The sequence below is a fragment of the Gopherus flavomarginatus genome, chromosome 25 (assembly GCF_025201925.1).
Source record: "Gopherus flavomarginatus isolate rGopFla2 chromosome 25, rGopFla2.mat.asm, whole genome shotgun sequence".
NCBI lineage: Eukaryota > Metazoa > Chordata > Testudines > Testudinidae > Gopherus > Gopherus flavomarginatus.
This window is the reverse complement of record NC_066641.1, coordinates 7,343,315-7,359,309: the sequence shown is the minus strand read 5'-3', so window position 1 is coordinate 7,359,309 and position 15,995 is coordinate 7,343,315. Positions and strand designations below refer to the sequence as shown.

Here is a 15,995-nt window from a genome sequence, read left to right as displayed (position 1 = left end):
CTATCCATCCACTTCTATAACAAACCCCTAACCTATGCCTGAGTTACTGAAGTCTTCAAATTGTGGTTTGAAGACCTCAAGCTGCAGAGAATCCACCAGCAAGTGACCCATGCCTCACGCTGCAGAGGAAGGCGAAAAACCTCCAGGGCCTCTACCAATCTGCCCCAGAGGAAAATTCCTTCCCGACCCCAAATATGGCGATCAGCTAAACCCTGAGCATGTGGGCAAGACTCACCAGCCAGAACTCAGGAAAGAATTCTCTGCAGTAACTCAGATCCCATCCCATCCAACATCCCATCATCGACCACTGGGTATACTTATCTGCTGATAATCAAAGATCGATTGCCAAAATTAGGCTATCCCATCATACCATCCCTTCCATAAACTTATCAAGCTTAATCTTAAAGCCAGATATGTCTTTTGCACCCACTACTCCCCTTGGAAGGCTGTTCCAGAACTTCACTCCTCTAATGGTTAGAAACCTTCATCTAATTTCAAGTCTAAACTTCCTAGTGTCCAGTTTATACCCATTTGTTCTTGTGTCTACATTGGTACTCAGCTTAAATAATTCCTCTCCCTCCCTAATATTAATCCCTCTGATATATTTATAAAGAGCAAGCATATCCCCTCTCAGCCTTCTTTTGGCTAGACTAAACAAGCCAAGCTCTTTGAGTCTCCTTTCATATGACAGGTTTTCCATTCCTCGGATCATTCTAGTAGCCCGTCTCTGAACCTGTTCCAGTTTGAATTCATCCTTCTTAAACATGGGAGACCAGAACTGCACACAGTATTCCAGGTGGGGTCTCACCAGTGCCTTATATAACGGTATTAACACCTTTTTATCTTTGCTAGAAATACCTCGCCTGATGCATCCTAAAACCGCATTAGCTTTTTTAACGGCCATATCACATTGGCGGCTCATAGTCATCCTGTGATCTACCAATACCCCACGGTCCTTCTCCTCCTCTGTTGCTTCCAACTGATGCGTCTCCAATGTATATCTAATCTTCTTATTATTAATCCCTAAGTGCATGACCTTGCACTTTTCACTATTAAATTTCATTCTATTACTATTACTCCAGTTTACAAGGTCATCCAGATCTTCCTGTATGATATCCTGGTCCTTCTCCGTGTTAGCAATACCCCCCAGCTTCGTGTCATCCGCAAACTTTATTAGCGCATTCCCACATTTTGTGCCAAGGTCAGTAATAAAAAGGTTAAATAAGATTGGTCCCAAAACCGATCCTTGAGGAACTCCACTAGTAACCTCCTTCCAGCTGGTAAGGGGGACACGAGGAAAATGCTCTGCAGATTCAGGAGATAAGGTCTCCTGAATCCTCTGGGCAGCCCTGGGTGACAGTCATTCTCTTGTCTCTGTTGGGTATTAGATTGATGTAGGTTACTCCCAGCGAGTCCTAAATGACCCATTCATATCACTCCATGACCGCTACATAACAAAACACCTCACGTCTCCTGCTCTTTATAATCATAGCAATACCAATCACAGCAGGAAACTGAGGTGTGTATTGGCATCATACAAGTATCACCCAAAGTCTCACCTCTATCTCAGACACACTGTTCACAGCCTCTGGAGAGAAAGCAAAGCACAGGAACTGGACGTTAGTCCAGCAAAAACAGTGGAGGACAAGCTGCAATCCCCACACACTGGTCAAAAATGAGAGGCATGTGGGTCCCTATCCATAGAGAGGGGCTGGCTAGAGGCCTGATACCTGAGGGGCCATTCCTTGAGCAGACCATGGAGGCAGGTCAAAGGCTTAGGTACCCCTGACCTGTGACATTGCAAAAGCACATTTTGGGAATTAGGAAATCTAGTGACTCAGGTGAAATGGGAGGAAGAATTAAACTCCCCCAGTGTGAGGAGAAAGCTGGGGAATTAAACGCTAACATTCAGGAGCAACAGCCTCTAATTCTTCCGGAAAAGGAGAATGTAAGAAACAAGAACTGGGCTACGCAACCTCAGGAGGGACAGGCTCAAACATCCAAGGAGCCTGGAGGGAAGACAGCTTGTGGCTGCTGTAGATGGGGAGGGGGGGATAAAACTCTCTCCAAACTCTCACTCTTCTTGACCCTGCCCTGATTTTATGATCTATGAGCTAGTCTCACATCTTGTGGGCAATTTTATACTTGCTAGAGGTAAGATGCCATGATCAGAGTATTGCTTATTATTTTGGTACATGCGTGGAGGCAAAGAGGTGAGCATAAAGAAATGGGTTATTAAGGGCAGGTCGACATTACAGCCGGGATTGACGCTCTGAGATCGATCTAGCCGTGGTCGATTTAGTGATACGATTTAGTAAACGTAGCCTAAGCTTGCTACAGTTCAGGGCCTTATATTAAGTTGAGGCTTTGCGAGAGTGGTTATTCTGAAGTCTAGGATTTACCTGAGGTTTGGGTAGGGATTCAAGGTTAAAGGTCTGAGATCCCCCACAGCTCTAGATCCCCAAACCTCTGCTCCCTCCCAATGACCCACCCAGCCCACTTCCTGGGTGCCCTTCCTCCACACTCCCCTCTTCTTCTTCCCATTACTCGCAGCTGGCACCACCTCCTGGCGCCTTGGGAGCTTCTTGTGTTCCCTCCTCGACTCTCATTACCTCCTCCCTCCCTGCTGCCTGCTAGTGTATGGGAGATAAGGAAAAAAAGGGGGACAAAGAAATTTTTCAAAACTTGGATGATGAATAAAGGTATAAAGTTATTACTGCTCAGGTTCTTTAGAGACCCCACATCTTCTAATAACCCAGGGGACAGGCCTCCTTACCCAGCGAGGTCACCGTCTCATAGTTCTCCTGCATGACATCCCTGTAGAGGGCTCTCTGAACAGGGTCCAGAAGAGCCCATTCCTCCCTAGTGAAATACACAGCCACCTCCTCGAAAGTCACTGGATCCTGAGTCAGCTCCATTGGCCTTCTTGGCAACAAGGGCACACTGCTGGCTCATATCCAGCTTCTCATCCACTGTAATCCCCAGGTCCTTTTCTGCAGAACTGCTGCTTAGCCAGTCATCCCCAGTCTGTAGCAGTGCATGGGATTCTTCCTTCCAAAGTGCAGAACTCTGCATTTGTCCTTGTTGAACCTCATCAGATTTCTTTTGGCCCAATCCTCCAATTTGTCTAGGTCACTCTGGACCCTATGCCTACCCTCCAGCATATCTACCTCTCCCCACAGCTTAATGTCATCTGTGAACTTGCTGAGGGTGCAATCTGTCCCATCATCCAGATCATTAATGAAGATGTTGAACAAAACCGGCCCCAGGACCGATCTCTGGGGCACTCCGCTTGATAATGGCTGCCAACTAGATATTGAGCCGTTGATCACTACCCACTGAGCCCAATGATCTAGCCAGCTTTCTATCCATGTTATAGTCCATCCATCCAATCCACCCAAGGTCCCTGTCGGCCTTAAACCCTATAACTGACTCTATGAGTTACAAAAGATTCAAACCGCACAGTGTTTCTAATGCAGAAACACAACCACAAGCATCATGTTGAGTAAGGCCAGGCAATAGCCAGAGGACATGATGTTCCGAGGTTGAAAACAAAGAATGGATGGGGTTTTTTTGGTGGGGGTATCAATACAATGTATGCCCCTCAGGGACCACTGCCAGGAAACACAAGAGGGATGAATACAGTGGAACATAGGCAGGGGGAGGCAAGATCCTGTCACCTTTCAGAAAAACAAAACAAAACTTAGGGGAAGAATGGCCGAGCTGGGTAGCAATTACTGGTGTTGGCCACTTTTGCTGCTTTGATTTCATGTCAGGCTTTAGCAAATATTAGTTCAGGGTTTTGGCGCCCTAGGCGGGGGTCCTTCTGTGCTCCAGGTCTTTGGGGCACTTCGGTGGCAGGTCCTGGAGCGAGTGAAGGACCCGCCATAGAATTGCCGCCGAAGACCCGGAGCACAGAAGGACCCCCGCCACCGAATTGCCTCCCCGCCAAATCCTGGTGCCCTAGGCAACCACCTAGGTCGCCTAAACGGAAGCGCTGGCCCTGCATTAGTTACAAACAATGACGCGGAATCCCTTGTATTGTGCATGATTATTTGTATTTCAACGGTGCGTGGAGGCCTCATGGTGCAAGGGGCCGCAGTGAGAGACAGAGCAAACAACCTAAATAGCCAAGCGAAGGGCCGGAAGCAAACCAGAGACAAGGGAGGGAGTGACTGAGATCTCTTTATTGCTCGGTGTCTCTCACTGTTTAGAAATACAGAAGACTGGCTAACTAGAGAGAGATGCAATTAGCCACTGAGCCTGGGCTCCTGGCAGTGCTACGTACACGGCACTTGGCTTTGGTTATTGTATGGTTGTGTTCTTAGTTGGGAAGCTTGTTGGGGCATTTTGTTCTGGGTTTGAGAAGCGCCTATTGCAATGGGGATAATGGGCCGGGGCTCGGACGCCTACCTAGTGCACAAATACAAATAATTAACAACAATATTAATAACACTCGTGTTTCTCTTATCAAGCCACGTGACTTATACTCACGCAGTGTCCTGCCAACCAAGTCCCCTCCATCCCAGGGAGCTGGGACGGAGGAGACTTGGAGGGCAGGACATGGCCCTTGACAGTGTGGGGCATTGTGGGACGGCTCCCGAAAGCAATGTTTCCTTGACTCTATGCTGCTCATGGAGGGGAGTTGTTAAGTCAGCGTAGCGGGGCACTTACGTCAGCAAGAGTGAAATTTAAGTGTAGACACTTCCACAGTGTGGTTGACAGAAGCTGCCTTGCATCAACCTAGCTCTGTAGTGTAGCCCAGGCCTTGGAACGCCTTGACTGTTCCCTCTGCAAACCGCCCTGAGGCAGCACAATGACTGCAGCCCCCGTCTCTTTGTTTTTGGCTCGGCAGGTTGACACGGACGACGTCCTCACCAAGGAAGAGCAGATTTATCTGCTGGGTGAAGCGAAGGAGAAATGTCAAACAAACCTCAAAGCCCAGCTGGAGAAAATCAAAGGTATCATCCCAGTTTGTGTCCTTTGTGCTCAGCCAGTGCCAAGAGAGCTGGTTAAACCACGCAGAGCAAATCCGGTCTCTGTTGAAGTCAGTGGCAAAACTCCTGTTGAAGGCAGCATTTCACCCGGGGCTTTACTCCAGGCCCTCGGAAGTGAGTGGGAATCTGTCCATCACCTTCAGTGAACACTGGGTCAGATTCTTTAGACTGCAGCTTCTTTGAGGGCAGGGACCGTATTTTTGTGTACAGCACCGAGCACAGTGCAATCAGGGCTCTTAGCTGCCACGATGATACAAATAAATAACAATAATGCCAGGCTGGCCATCTGCAGCTTGCTGTCCTCATCCTGAAATCACCAGTTGCGATGCCACATTTATATACGTCAAACAAACCCCCGCAAGGGGGAGTCCTGCTGGGGGCCTTTCCCTCATCGGAGTGAGACGCTTGTAAGCAGATGTGCAATATAAACGTGAAATAATAATGATACCAGTGCTGAGCCGTGTCTTTGCTTATTGGCTAGATGCCAGCTGCTTCCCGGAGTGGGACGGAATTATCTGCTGGCCCGAGGGCTTCCCAAGCCAAGAGGTGTCGGTCCCATGCCCAGAGTACATCTATGACTTCAACCATAAAGGTACACTTGGAAAAACATCCCTGCCAGCCCCCATTTTGGCTCACTGGCTTTGCCAGTTCAATGGATAGTTTCCAAAGGCGTCTCAGAGAGAGTAGCTCAATCACTCTAAGTTCACCCTATGAGCATCCCAGACAAGGTGCTTTGCTGAGCACAACCTAACTCAGCTGAGGACAGGCTCAGACCAGGCCTAGTGAGTTAACAGGGATGAGCAACCCCTAATCGCATTATCCTGGATTAGTGCATATGAGCATGTCTCTCCCTAGCACTCAGCCCCAGCAACTGTCGCAGCCTGCTGCCGTCTCTAATAGTTAATGGTGATGGGGGAGGGGGTGCCTGTGGCTGGCGGTTCAATCCCACCTGAGGTCTGGTGCCATGGATTGTTGCAGGAACATGGGATTAAAAGGCTGTTACAAGGAGGAGAGTGAAAAACTGTTTTCGTTCACCTCTGAGGATAGGACAAGAAGCAATGGGCTTAAATTGCAGGGGAGGTTTAGGCTGGACTGTAGGGAAAAACTTCCTGTCAGGGCAATAATTGCCTTGGGAGGTTGTGGCATCTCAACCATTGGAGATTTTTAAGAAGAGGTTAGACAAACACCTGTCAGGAATGGTCTAGATAACACTTAGTCCTGTCTTAAGTGCAGGGGACTGGACTAGATGATCTATTGTGGTCCTCTGATTTGCTCTGCAGTGGCTTGGCCCGTTGGGTTTCTTGGAGGTCCAACTGCCCTGCCCCTGCCCCTGTTTTCAGGCCACGCCTACAGACACTGTGATGCCTATGGGAATTGGGAGCTAGCCCTCAGCATCAACAAGACGTGGGCGAACTACACAGAATGCACCGAGTTTCTCACCCCTGAGCGCCGGAGCCAAGAGAAGGTGAACCACAGCCAGAGGGAAGGGACGTGGGGTGGGGTAACTGAGGAGAGGGGCCACTGGAGACTGAGTTAGTCCCTGAGCTCAAGGTGACTGCTGGCAGCAAAGCAACCTTCTACTGCAGGAGGATAGAGGCAGCTCCAAACTCTGCACCAATCCCAGTGCTCATCGCACACTCCGATTAAATGCCCATGTGCTGTTGGGAGCTTCTGTTTGCTCATCTTCCTCCAGCGCCAGCCAAAGGGAGCAGCTTGCTGATTCCACCCCTCCAACTACTCTTTGCCTTCCCCCACCTCTGGTTTTGATTTCCTCCCCTGCCCCCAGCAGTTTGGGGAGGGGTGGGGGATGAGAAGCAGGATTGTTGTGTCTGCCCCCTGCTGTCCAGATGCCGGAGCTGATTCAGCAGAGTCCCGCCTCTCGTGTGCATCCTGCTCCTCAGTGCAGCCAAAGCTCCAGGTCTGAAAGCCCATGAGATATAGGCAGCAGCCCTGCCCGGGGAGGCAGATGAGAACCTCCCCCTTGGTAGAGCCGCACAGGAGCTGAGCTGGGAGCCTCCTCCCTTGGGCTGAGCAGGTAGGAGCTGTGCTGAGCTGGCCTTAGCTAGAAATCACCTTTCCGTGGTAGGAGATATGCCAGGTTGGTCTCACCTGCTGGCCATCTCTGTTGTCCAAGCTGGTAGGGTACGTTAGGGCTCTGCACGTCCTACTTTGCTTACTGTGATGTAGCTGTGAGCACAGAGCCGTCGGGGACCATCCTGTGTCCTTCCCTTCCAGGAAGTGTTTGACCGCCTGCACATGATGTACACCATCGGCTACTCCATCTCCCTGGCCTCCCTCATTGTTGCCGTGTGCATCCTCTGCTACTTCAAGTAAGAAGGAGCAATCGACCACTTCCCTTTCATCCTCTAGCCCCTACACTCACCCAGTATTCCAGGACAGCCCCACACAGAGTCACCAGCCAGCAGTGATGGGCAACCAAATTAGATCAAAGAAAGCCCAACACAAACAGTTTCAGGCCAAACCACAGACCTCAAGTTTCAGGCCAAACCACAGACCATTTCCTAAAGTCCAGATATAGCCGGATCCATTTTATCCTGCATTTCTCACAGAGCTGGGACAGCCAGCCAGAGCCAAACTGCCCTACTTTCTGGGGGCTTGACATGCAAAACTCAATCCAGATCCAGCTTTTATAAATGGACTCTATATTTATAATGGGCCAGCCTCAAAACCTTGGTTCTGACCCCGCTCCATGTCCCCGAATGCACTGAGCCTCACGGCTCCTGGTACAGTTCCTCCGCTGCTTCGTGACATGCTCAGATGACGGGCAGGTGTTTGTAACTGAGGCATGGCTGACTGGGCAGTGTTTGTCACTGATGTACTCCCTCTTCTGAGGGCAGGCGCCTGCACTGCACAAGGAACTACATCCACATTCACCTCTTCGCCTCCTTCATCTGCCGGGCCGCCAGCATCTTCGTGAAGGATGTGGTGCTTTACTCCGGCTCGCTGCCCGAGGAACTGGAGAAGATGCGAGTGGATGATTTAAAGGGCGAGTTGGGCCCCTTTCTGGGACACCGGACCCAGCTGGCAAGTAGCTGAAAGAATCATCTTCCCTCTTAATTTACTCCAAGCACCCAGGGAATAAAGGGGAGGGAAAGGGGAGTTAGGAATCCTGGTGCAGTGAGGAGAGATTGAGGGAGGCCTGATTCTGGGCTGCACCTTGTGGAGGAAGGTGTAGACCAGGAAGAGGGCAGGGAGAAGGGGCTTTAAGCTACTTTTGAGCTCTCCAGATTCTGCCTGTGCAGCCCCCACTATAAATTAGAGCAGCCTCTGAGGTTGCTCTATTTTATGGCAGCTTTACCTGGGCTGTGTCATTTTGGGCTCTTGGAGGGACAATGTAGGATCACTTGCTATTGTCCTGCACTTTGCCTGAGTCTGAGGGAATTTCTCCCCCGCCTGCTGCAGTGCGTTGGCCGCCCCGTACGCCACTGAAGCAGTGTCTGTACAGAGGCTGGGGTTGCGGAGGTGGCAATCTCTCCCAGGGAGGCAGGGGAGCAGAGAGATGCAGCGGTGTCTATTATTTTGCAAGAGATGAGTGTGGAGGATTGCAGCTCCCACTTTAACAAAAGGATGAATTAATGAGCAAAGAGCTCGTCCAAGGAGAGTGCAGATCAGCACAGCTTCACATTAGAGCTCCGCACAGCTCAGGGAAGCCAGGGCCCTGATATGGCCTAAAAGGCTTCTGTTAACCCTTAAGGGGCTGGCGCGGGAGGGGTGACAGCTACACAAGTTGGCGCTCGCCTTTCCAGCACATGCACGTTGTTCCAATAAAGCCACGAGCTACGTGACTGAGTGCAGATGACCCTTTAGTTGCTGGATTGCAACACTGGGCATCACACTGGGTTTGTGCTGGCCCCTCCCGCTCCACTCCAACCTCTTCATAGAAGGGAACTTCCCCCATTCCTACCCCGACAACTTCCTCTCTTATGGGCAGGAGGCACACTGTCTCATGCAGAAGGGTCAGAGGTCAAAGCCAGAGTAACCGCTGCCAGGCAGGACCTAAAGGAGAGTAGTGAGGGGGCCTCCCTGTCTAGAATCATGGCCCCGATCTCTCAGGAGTGGGGAGACGTGTAGAGGTATTGAGACCCTAATGTGGTTCCCATTTCTCCATGACCACAGGTGGGCTGCAAGGTGGTTGTGACACTTTTCCTTTATTTTCTGGCCACCAACCACTACTGGATTCTGGTGGAGGGGCTCTACCTGCACAGTTTGATCTTCATGGCCTTTCTCTCCAACAAGAACTACCTGTGGGCCCTCACCATCATCGGCTGGGGTAAGCACAGACACCACTCCCACCAAAAGCGCATCCGCCTGCCAGGCTGACTGGGAGCTGTGGAGCACCAAAGCACGCTGTGAAATTTGTAGTGCGTGGTAGCAGGGTCCACATGACTAGTTAGTGCACTGCAAGAGAGTACTTTGTAGAGTCGCACCCTGGTTTGACACACACTAAGTCTCTGTGTAGACAAGCTGTAAAGGAGACTCTATTCTAAGCAGTACAGGTTATATGTCATGCAGGTCAGCAGTTCTGATTCCAGCTAGAAGAGGTCAGTGGGACATCTAAATTCCTGGCATTGGTTCATTTTGCAAACCTGATGCTTCAACCATACTGCCTGTTCTGTTTCTCTCCAGGTCTCCCTGCTGTATTTGTGTCTGTTTGGGCCAGTGTCAGGGCCTCCCTGGCGGATACACAGTACGTAGGTTCAACTTCTTTTCCAAAGGACCATTTGGGAGGGTGAGAATTGGCCTGTAGTGCAAATCTCTCTGTGTGAACCTATTGAATTGGGTGGTTGCAATCTGCAGATGACCAAATCACTGAATTGCTAGACTGAGGCTTTTATGGAGGAGAGGGAGATTTGAACATATACATATCAGAAAGTTAAAAATGCAGGCAATTGATAAGGGAAGCTAAAGGTATCAACAAAAATCTATGGCCAACAGGGTTATAGAGAATAAAAAGGAATATTTTAAACATGTCAGGAACAAAAGGAATCCAAAGGATAAATTTTTAAGTAATGATGTAGAAAAGGCAGGTGTTCAATAAATATTTTTGGTTTGTATTTAGAATGAAACTAGATTATGTTTTCATATCATATAAGGATGATGAAATACAGTAAGGGGGAGTTTAAAATCCACTAAAATCAAACTTTTTAAAGTAATCAGATCTAGATAACTTGTACCTAAAAGTTTTAAAATAAAGAGTTGGCCAAGATATTCTAAGGAACTCTGACGTTAATTTTTAAACTACTTACAAAAAACTGAGGAAACTCCAGATGTCTGGAAGAAATTGTGCCAAAATGTACAAAAGGTAAATATAGGGCAGTTTGTCTGACACTGACTGTGGGCAGAATACTGGAACAAGTGATAAGCAAATCAGTTACTAGAGAATTAAAGTTAATCAGCATTATTTTGTGGATTAGGCCTTGTCAAATAAACATGATATTGTTTAGTGAGATTACAAGTTTGATTGATAAAGGTATCTGTGGGTGTAATATTCTTCTGTAAGGTATTTGACGATGTACAGCACAACATTCTGATAAAAAATTAGCACTATACAAAGTCAATATGACCCATATTCAATGTACTAGATTCACACCATAATTGTTAATGGAAAATCATCAATGAAGGTGAGTGTTCCTGGTGGGGGTCCCACAAGGATTGGTCCTGGGCCCAATGCCATTGATTCATTTTATTAATGATTTGCTAGAAAATATAACATAATTGCTGATAGAGTTTGCAGATGAAAGATGGGTGAGGGGGTAAATAATGAAGACAGGTCACTGATACAAAGCAGTCTTATTATTATGAAAAAGCACATTCCTCTTTCCTGCAGCATGCAAGGCAGAGCTCTGCCACGGGAGAGATCTGACCCAGGATCTGGATTTTGTTGACTTTTTTTAAAGTAACATATGTGACTCTCATTGGTTATGTTTTGGGGTGCAAATGTGTGTGGCAGAATCACCCCAGCTGTAGGATCAGCCTTCCTCCTGCCCAGGCTCAGTTCAAGATGGAAAGGGGCTATTTTCCTCATCCCTCATTTCAGGTTTCTCCAAAGCATTTCTTACTGGTCTCCTCAGATGCTGGGACCTCAGCGCTGGGAATATGAAGTGGATTTATCAAGTCCCTATCTTAGCAGCCATTGTGGTAAGAATCCTCTGGCAGACTTGTCCCAATCTCAGTCACCTAAAAAACCTGCTGGATTCAGGAGATATAGAAACGGGCTCATCTCCTCTTTCCGATCCATGCATCGTTTGCCATCGTACCAAGGCAATGTCTGCTTTCTCATCTCTTACAGGGCTCAGTCCTGAGAGATGCTGATCCCTGGGGCCTGATTCAACAAAGCACATAGGGCCAGATTTACAAAGGTTCATAGGAGCTTAACTGCCACTGAAATCAATGGGAGTTGAGCATCTAAGCACCATTGAGGATCTGAGCCTTACAGTCGAAATATACATCTAAAGATGAGAATCAGGCCCTTCATTTCATCTTGACAGTGTCCCAATATAAGAACCTCCCTGAGGACATTTATATGCAGTCCTTAGCTAGAGGAGATCACTTAGGGTGTGTCTACACAGGGAACTTATTCTGGAATTAGAGAGGGTACAAATTCAAAGCACTATAGCTGTTCTGGAATAGCTCCTTATTGCAACAGCTGCAATAGTTATGCTGGTCACTTTCCCCGCACGGACAAGCCCTTCGCTGGCCACATTCTGTGTGTGTGGCTCGTAAGGTGACTGTGGGTGTGTGTCGGCAGGTGAATTTCTTCCTCTTCCTCAATATCGTGAGGGTTCTGGCGTCGAAGCTCTGGGAGACAAACACGGGGAAGCTAGACCCTCGGCAGCAGTACAGGTGAGTGGCAATGTGCAGCTGCCAATTGACTAACAGAGATGAACCTTCTGCTTTAGTGTAAATAGCATCTCGGCCCAGAATACGGTGCAAGCAGCAGAGGAAATAGTACGAATAGCTGGCTCTTAACATAGCACGGCCCATGCATGGATCTCAAAGTGCTTTAAAAAGGAAGTCAGGATCTCTGTTCCCCATTCTACAGAAGGGAATTGACTTGGCCAAGGTCACCCTGCTGGCAAAGGCAGAGGCAAGAACAGAACTTCTGTCTCCCACACAGTGTCCTATCCGCTGCCATAGAGCATCCGGCTTCCAGCACTGACCAGTAGATGAGGCCCCAGGAATGGGTTGCGGGGGGAGGGGGCAGACATGCCCTTTCAGCCACCTGAGCAATATATTTTTATTCAGGGCAAAGGGAGGCATGAATCTTTCCCAGCCCCGACAGTCAATCTGCTTTTTCCTGAAGAACGAGGTGCTTTGTAACTTTTTGCTGTAGCAAATATCACACCCCTGAGATTAATGCAGCCAAAAGCTTTTTATTTTGCTACATATAGCGCCACTTAGGGTTTGGGTTAGGTGCACTATGGAAGTGCAGCCATCTTGCCTTGGACTGGAAACTCAGCACCGCTCCCAAGATAAGCAATGGGAGATTGCAAGGAAAACCTAGAGGTGCTAGTGCTCTCTGACCCAATGCATCAGCTGCTAGGGGGCACTGAGCCATAAATCAGATGCTGAACACGCATGGGGGTTAAATATCCCAGAGCCCTCTTTGTGAAATTAGGGGCAGTTTTAGCAGCCTGGTCTTTTTTTTTTCCCCTAACTCCACCTCCCGGCAGTTTCATCTGGAGACAGGATTCATTTCCTTTCTTGACCTAAACTGTTGTCTGTTGCTGCTGCAGGTTGTCAATCAGCTGCCACGTTACGCCTGAGAGGTGGCTGCCTTGCAGTGGCAGGTGAATTACTTGCAAAGAGGATGTGGGGAGGAAAAATGCTATAAAAATGTAAGGTTGTTACTATTTTATCCAGGATATTGTAGGATAAATCCTAAGCGGTGGCTGAAAAGCTGAGGACAGAGGGTTAGAGAGAGAGGCCGCAGACAAAGCTGTGGAATGGTTTTACCTTTCAGGAAGCTGCTGAAGTCCACCCTGGTGCTGATGCCACTCTTTGGGGTCCATTACGTAGTGTTCATGGCAATGCCCTACACTGAAATCTCCGGCGTGTTATGGCAAATACAGATGCACTACGAGATGCTGTTCAACTCCTCCCAGGTACGTCTACCTGGGGCTGCAGCTCCTGGGAAGCTCTCCTGCTCTCTCTCACCCAGCTCTCCTCACACTGCATGGCCCAGTGCTGGCTCCAAAGGAAGATGATCTGCCCTGTGAGGTGCTTGGCAGAGGTAGCACTAGGTAGGCATGTTCTGAGGGGCCCTGCAAGGCACCTTTGCTTCCTATGTGCTCATGGCTTAAGGGCACCTTGGAAAGCCCCTCTCAGTCCCCTGCTGTGGCTGCCAAGCTGTTCAGTGCTTCTCCTGGAGCCTGTGAAAGGAGCATCGCAGGGCCTCCCTGGGGCGCAACACAGCCCTGCAGGTGCACTGCCCCCAGCTCCCTCTTCTAGCACTTGTTTGAGCTCTGCCCAATTCCCCCTTTGTGGGCCTCTTTTATTAAGTCTCTTGCAGTGTATTAAGGAAGCTGTTCCTTCACCCCTCAAATCCAACTCTTGTTCTCCCCTTGAGGGGTCCCACAGCCCTCCTCCTAGGGACCGTGCTGATAACTCAGGCTGGCTGCAGCCCTCATTCACCATCTCCAAGCTAGCTCCTTGGAAGTCCAGCCATTTGCCCTGGACTGGGAGAAGCAGGCACCTCTCTTCTTTCTTTACATCTCCGGAGGCCTCCTTTTATCTCCAGCCCTGGACTGAGTTAAGCACATAACCTGCCCCTCGTGTGGCTGCATTAATTCCCCCACCTGGACAGGAGGCCTGACTGAGTCACAGGTGGGGGTTGGCCAGTCACGCCCTCCTGGGACATGCACCACAGTCTGGCTGCAGCTGCCCTGCGTAGTTGATGCCTGTGGAAGGGCTGGTCTGTTAAACAAGCTGGGACCAGTGCACGGAGTGGGGAGAAAGCCATGAGGGGGCTGAGTGGGGTAGTTGTCCCAGTGAAATGGTCACAAACGTGCATAAAACAAATAGAAATGGGGGCCAAGGTGCCTGGACCCCTGAGCTCTCTGGACCTGCCAGGGAGTGAGGGGCATTGGGCACATGCTGGGAGCTTGTTTCCAGCACCCCCAGGTAAAACCTGTCTCTTTCTTGGTCTCTCGGCAGGGCTTCTTTGTGGCTTTTATCTATTGCTTTTGCAATGGAGAGGTAAGTGAGATGGGCTCAGCCCTGCAGCTTGTTCCTGGCTCTGGTAGGTACGTGGTGCCTTTCCCATCCTGTCATCTTATGTGGGAGCTCAGTCTGGGCTGTGGGAAGTGCAGATCAGTGCTACTATCCTAAACCCAAGGGGACCCGCGGGATTTCTCCCTCTGGGGCTGTTGGGGCGAGGAGGGAGCTCATTTTTCCTCTGACCTTGTGGAACCTCTGTCCTTGGAACAGACTGTGAAGTAACCTTTGACCCTTAAGTAACTCAGCACAGTCCTCATGGAGCAGGAGGGAAACTGCCCTCGACTTGCACTGAGCTGCAGAGCGTCAGCGTGAGCCAGGACCTACTGGGGCTAGTGTGTATTTCACTCTAACTTGGCCCTCACTGGCCCCCTTGCTGGTAGGCTACGGACTGTAGGGCTATGGAGGTGGAGGTCCCCCCTCTAGCCCTATAGGAGATCAATCAGGAACAGAGGTGAGTTAAGTTAGCCAGGCAGCCTAAGGACTGTTTGCTGCCTCTGCCCATACAGTGCCTGGTCTGTGGGAGAAGAGGTCTAGTCCCCTGGGCCATTAACTGGGGGCCATCCAGCTGCATGCAATTCACTCTCAGTTTGAACAGAAACACCAGACTTGCTGCCTGGCTGGAGAACACTCCTGATTTCACCCTGGCCCCAAACCTGTGCCCATGGCCATCAAAGGGAGTGAGATCGAACCCACACTGAGCTCTCTGGATCTTAGTGCCTGCTTTGAACTGAAGCCAGTGGGTGATGAAGGCCAGGGCTGCTCAGAGGATTCAGGGGGCCTGGGGCAAAGCAATTTTGGGGGCCCCTTCCATAAAAAAAAGTTGCAATACTATAGAATACTATATTCCCGTGGGGGCCCCCGTGGGGCCCGGGGCAAATTGCCCCACTTGCCCCTCCCTCCCCGGGCAGCCCTGATGAAGGCAGTCAGCTCCTCCTTGGAGTTGCTCAGCTCCTCGCAGTGTTTTCTCTGGCGCTGTGGTGTCTGATGTTCGCTTGCCCAGTGATCCCTAAAGCTGAGCCATGGTGGCACCCAGTGTGGGATGCAGGCCTGAATGCTGTTGTGCTGGCTGAGTCAGCTGACGAGCCTCCTCCTGGTCAGCAGCATGGGAGGGAGATCCCCTGAGTAACCCCCTCCCGCAGTGTAGTATGGAAGGGATGGATGGAGCAGAGACTGAGGGGATGGGTGGGGTTGCAGGGAAATGACCCCTTCTCCACACCAAACCTCACTGGGACCCTGAAATCTCATTGCCAACTCTGTACTTGGGCTTGGGGCATTGTGAGGTGTGTGCCAAGAGACCTGGTGGCTGCAATGCCTGCACAGTTGTCTCGTTCCGCTGCCCTGCCCTGATAGGCCGGCTCTCTCCCTCAGGTGCAGTCAGAGATTAAGAAAGCCCGTTTCCGGAGGAGCCTGGCACTGGACTTCAAGCAGAAAACACGAGTCACCAGCACGGGGGGGAGCTGCTATTATGGTGGGCTGGTGTCACACACCACCAACAGCGTCAGCATGAGCATCGCCGGACGGGGGCCGGCAGGGGCAGGGGTGCAGCAGAGCACCAAGCTCCGGGTCCTGCCGCTGTCCCCACACACCAGCCTGCTGGGATATATCCCGAGTTCCTCTGCTTCCGACAACTCTGTGCCCTCCCCAACCCAAGAGATTCCCCAGAAGTCCCCTGGGGAGAACGCCAAGGACTTTGTGTGTTTCCCAGACCTGGGTCAAAGTCATTCCAGCCTGAGCAAAGAGGTGGAGACCATGCTATGA

The 15,995-nt window shown here is 50.1% G+C and overlaps 1 protein-coding gene across 1 annotated transcript; it reads left to right on the top strand.

The window, feature by feature from the left end:
• Positions 1-4,083: 4,083 nt before the first annotated feature.
• LOC127040780 (parathyroid hormone/parathyroid hormone-related peptide receptor-like) lies at positions 4,084-15,995 on the top strand. Its single transcript, XM_050935364.1, has 13 exons — positions 4,084-4,101; positions 4,856-4,961; positions 5,479-5,589; positions 6,338-6,462; positions 7,233-7,327; positions 7,856-8,042; positions 9,135-9,288; positions 9,645-9,705; positions 11,090-11,156; positions 11,767-11,861; positions 12,982-13,123; positions 14,175-14,216; positions 15,606-15,995. Exons 1-13 carry the CDS (start codon positions 4,084-4,086, stop codon positions 15,993-15,995), a joined length of 1,593 nt encoding a protein of 530 aa, XP_050791321.1.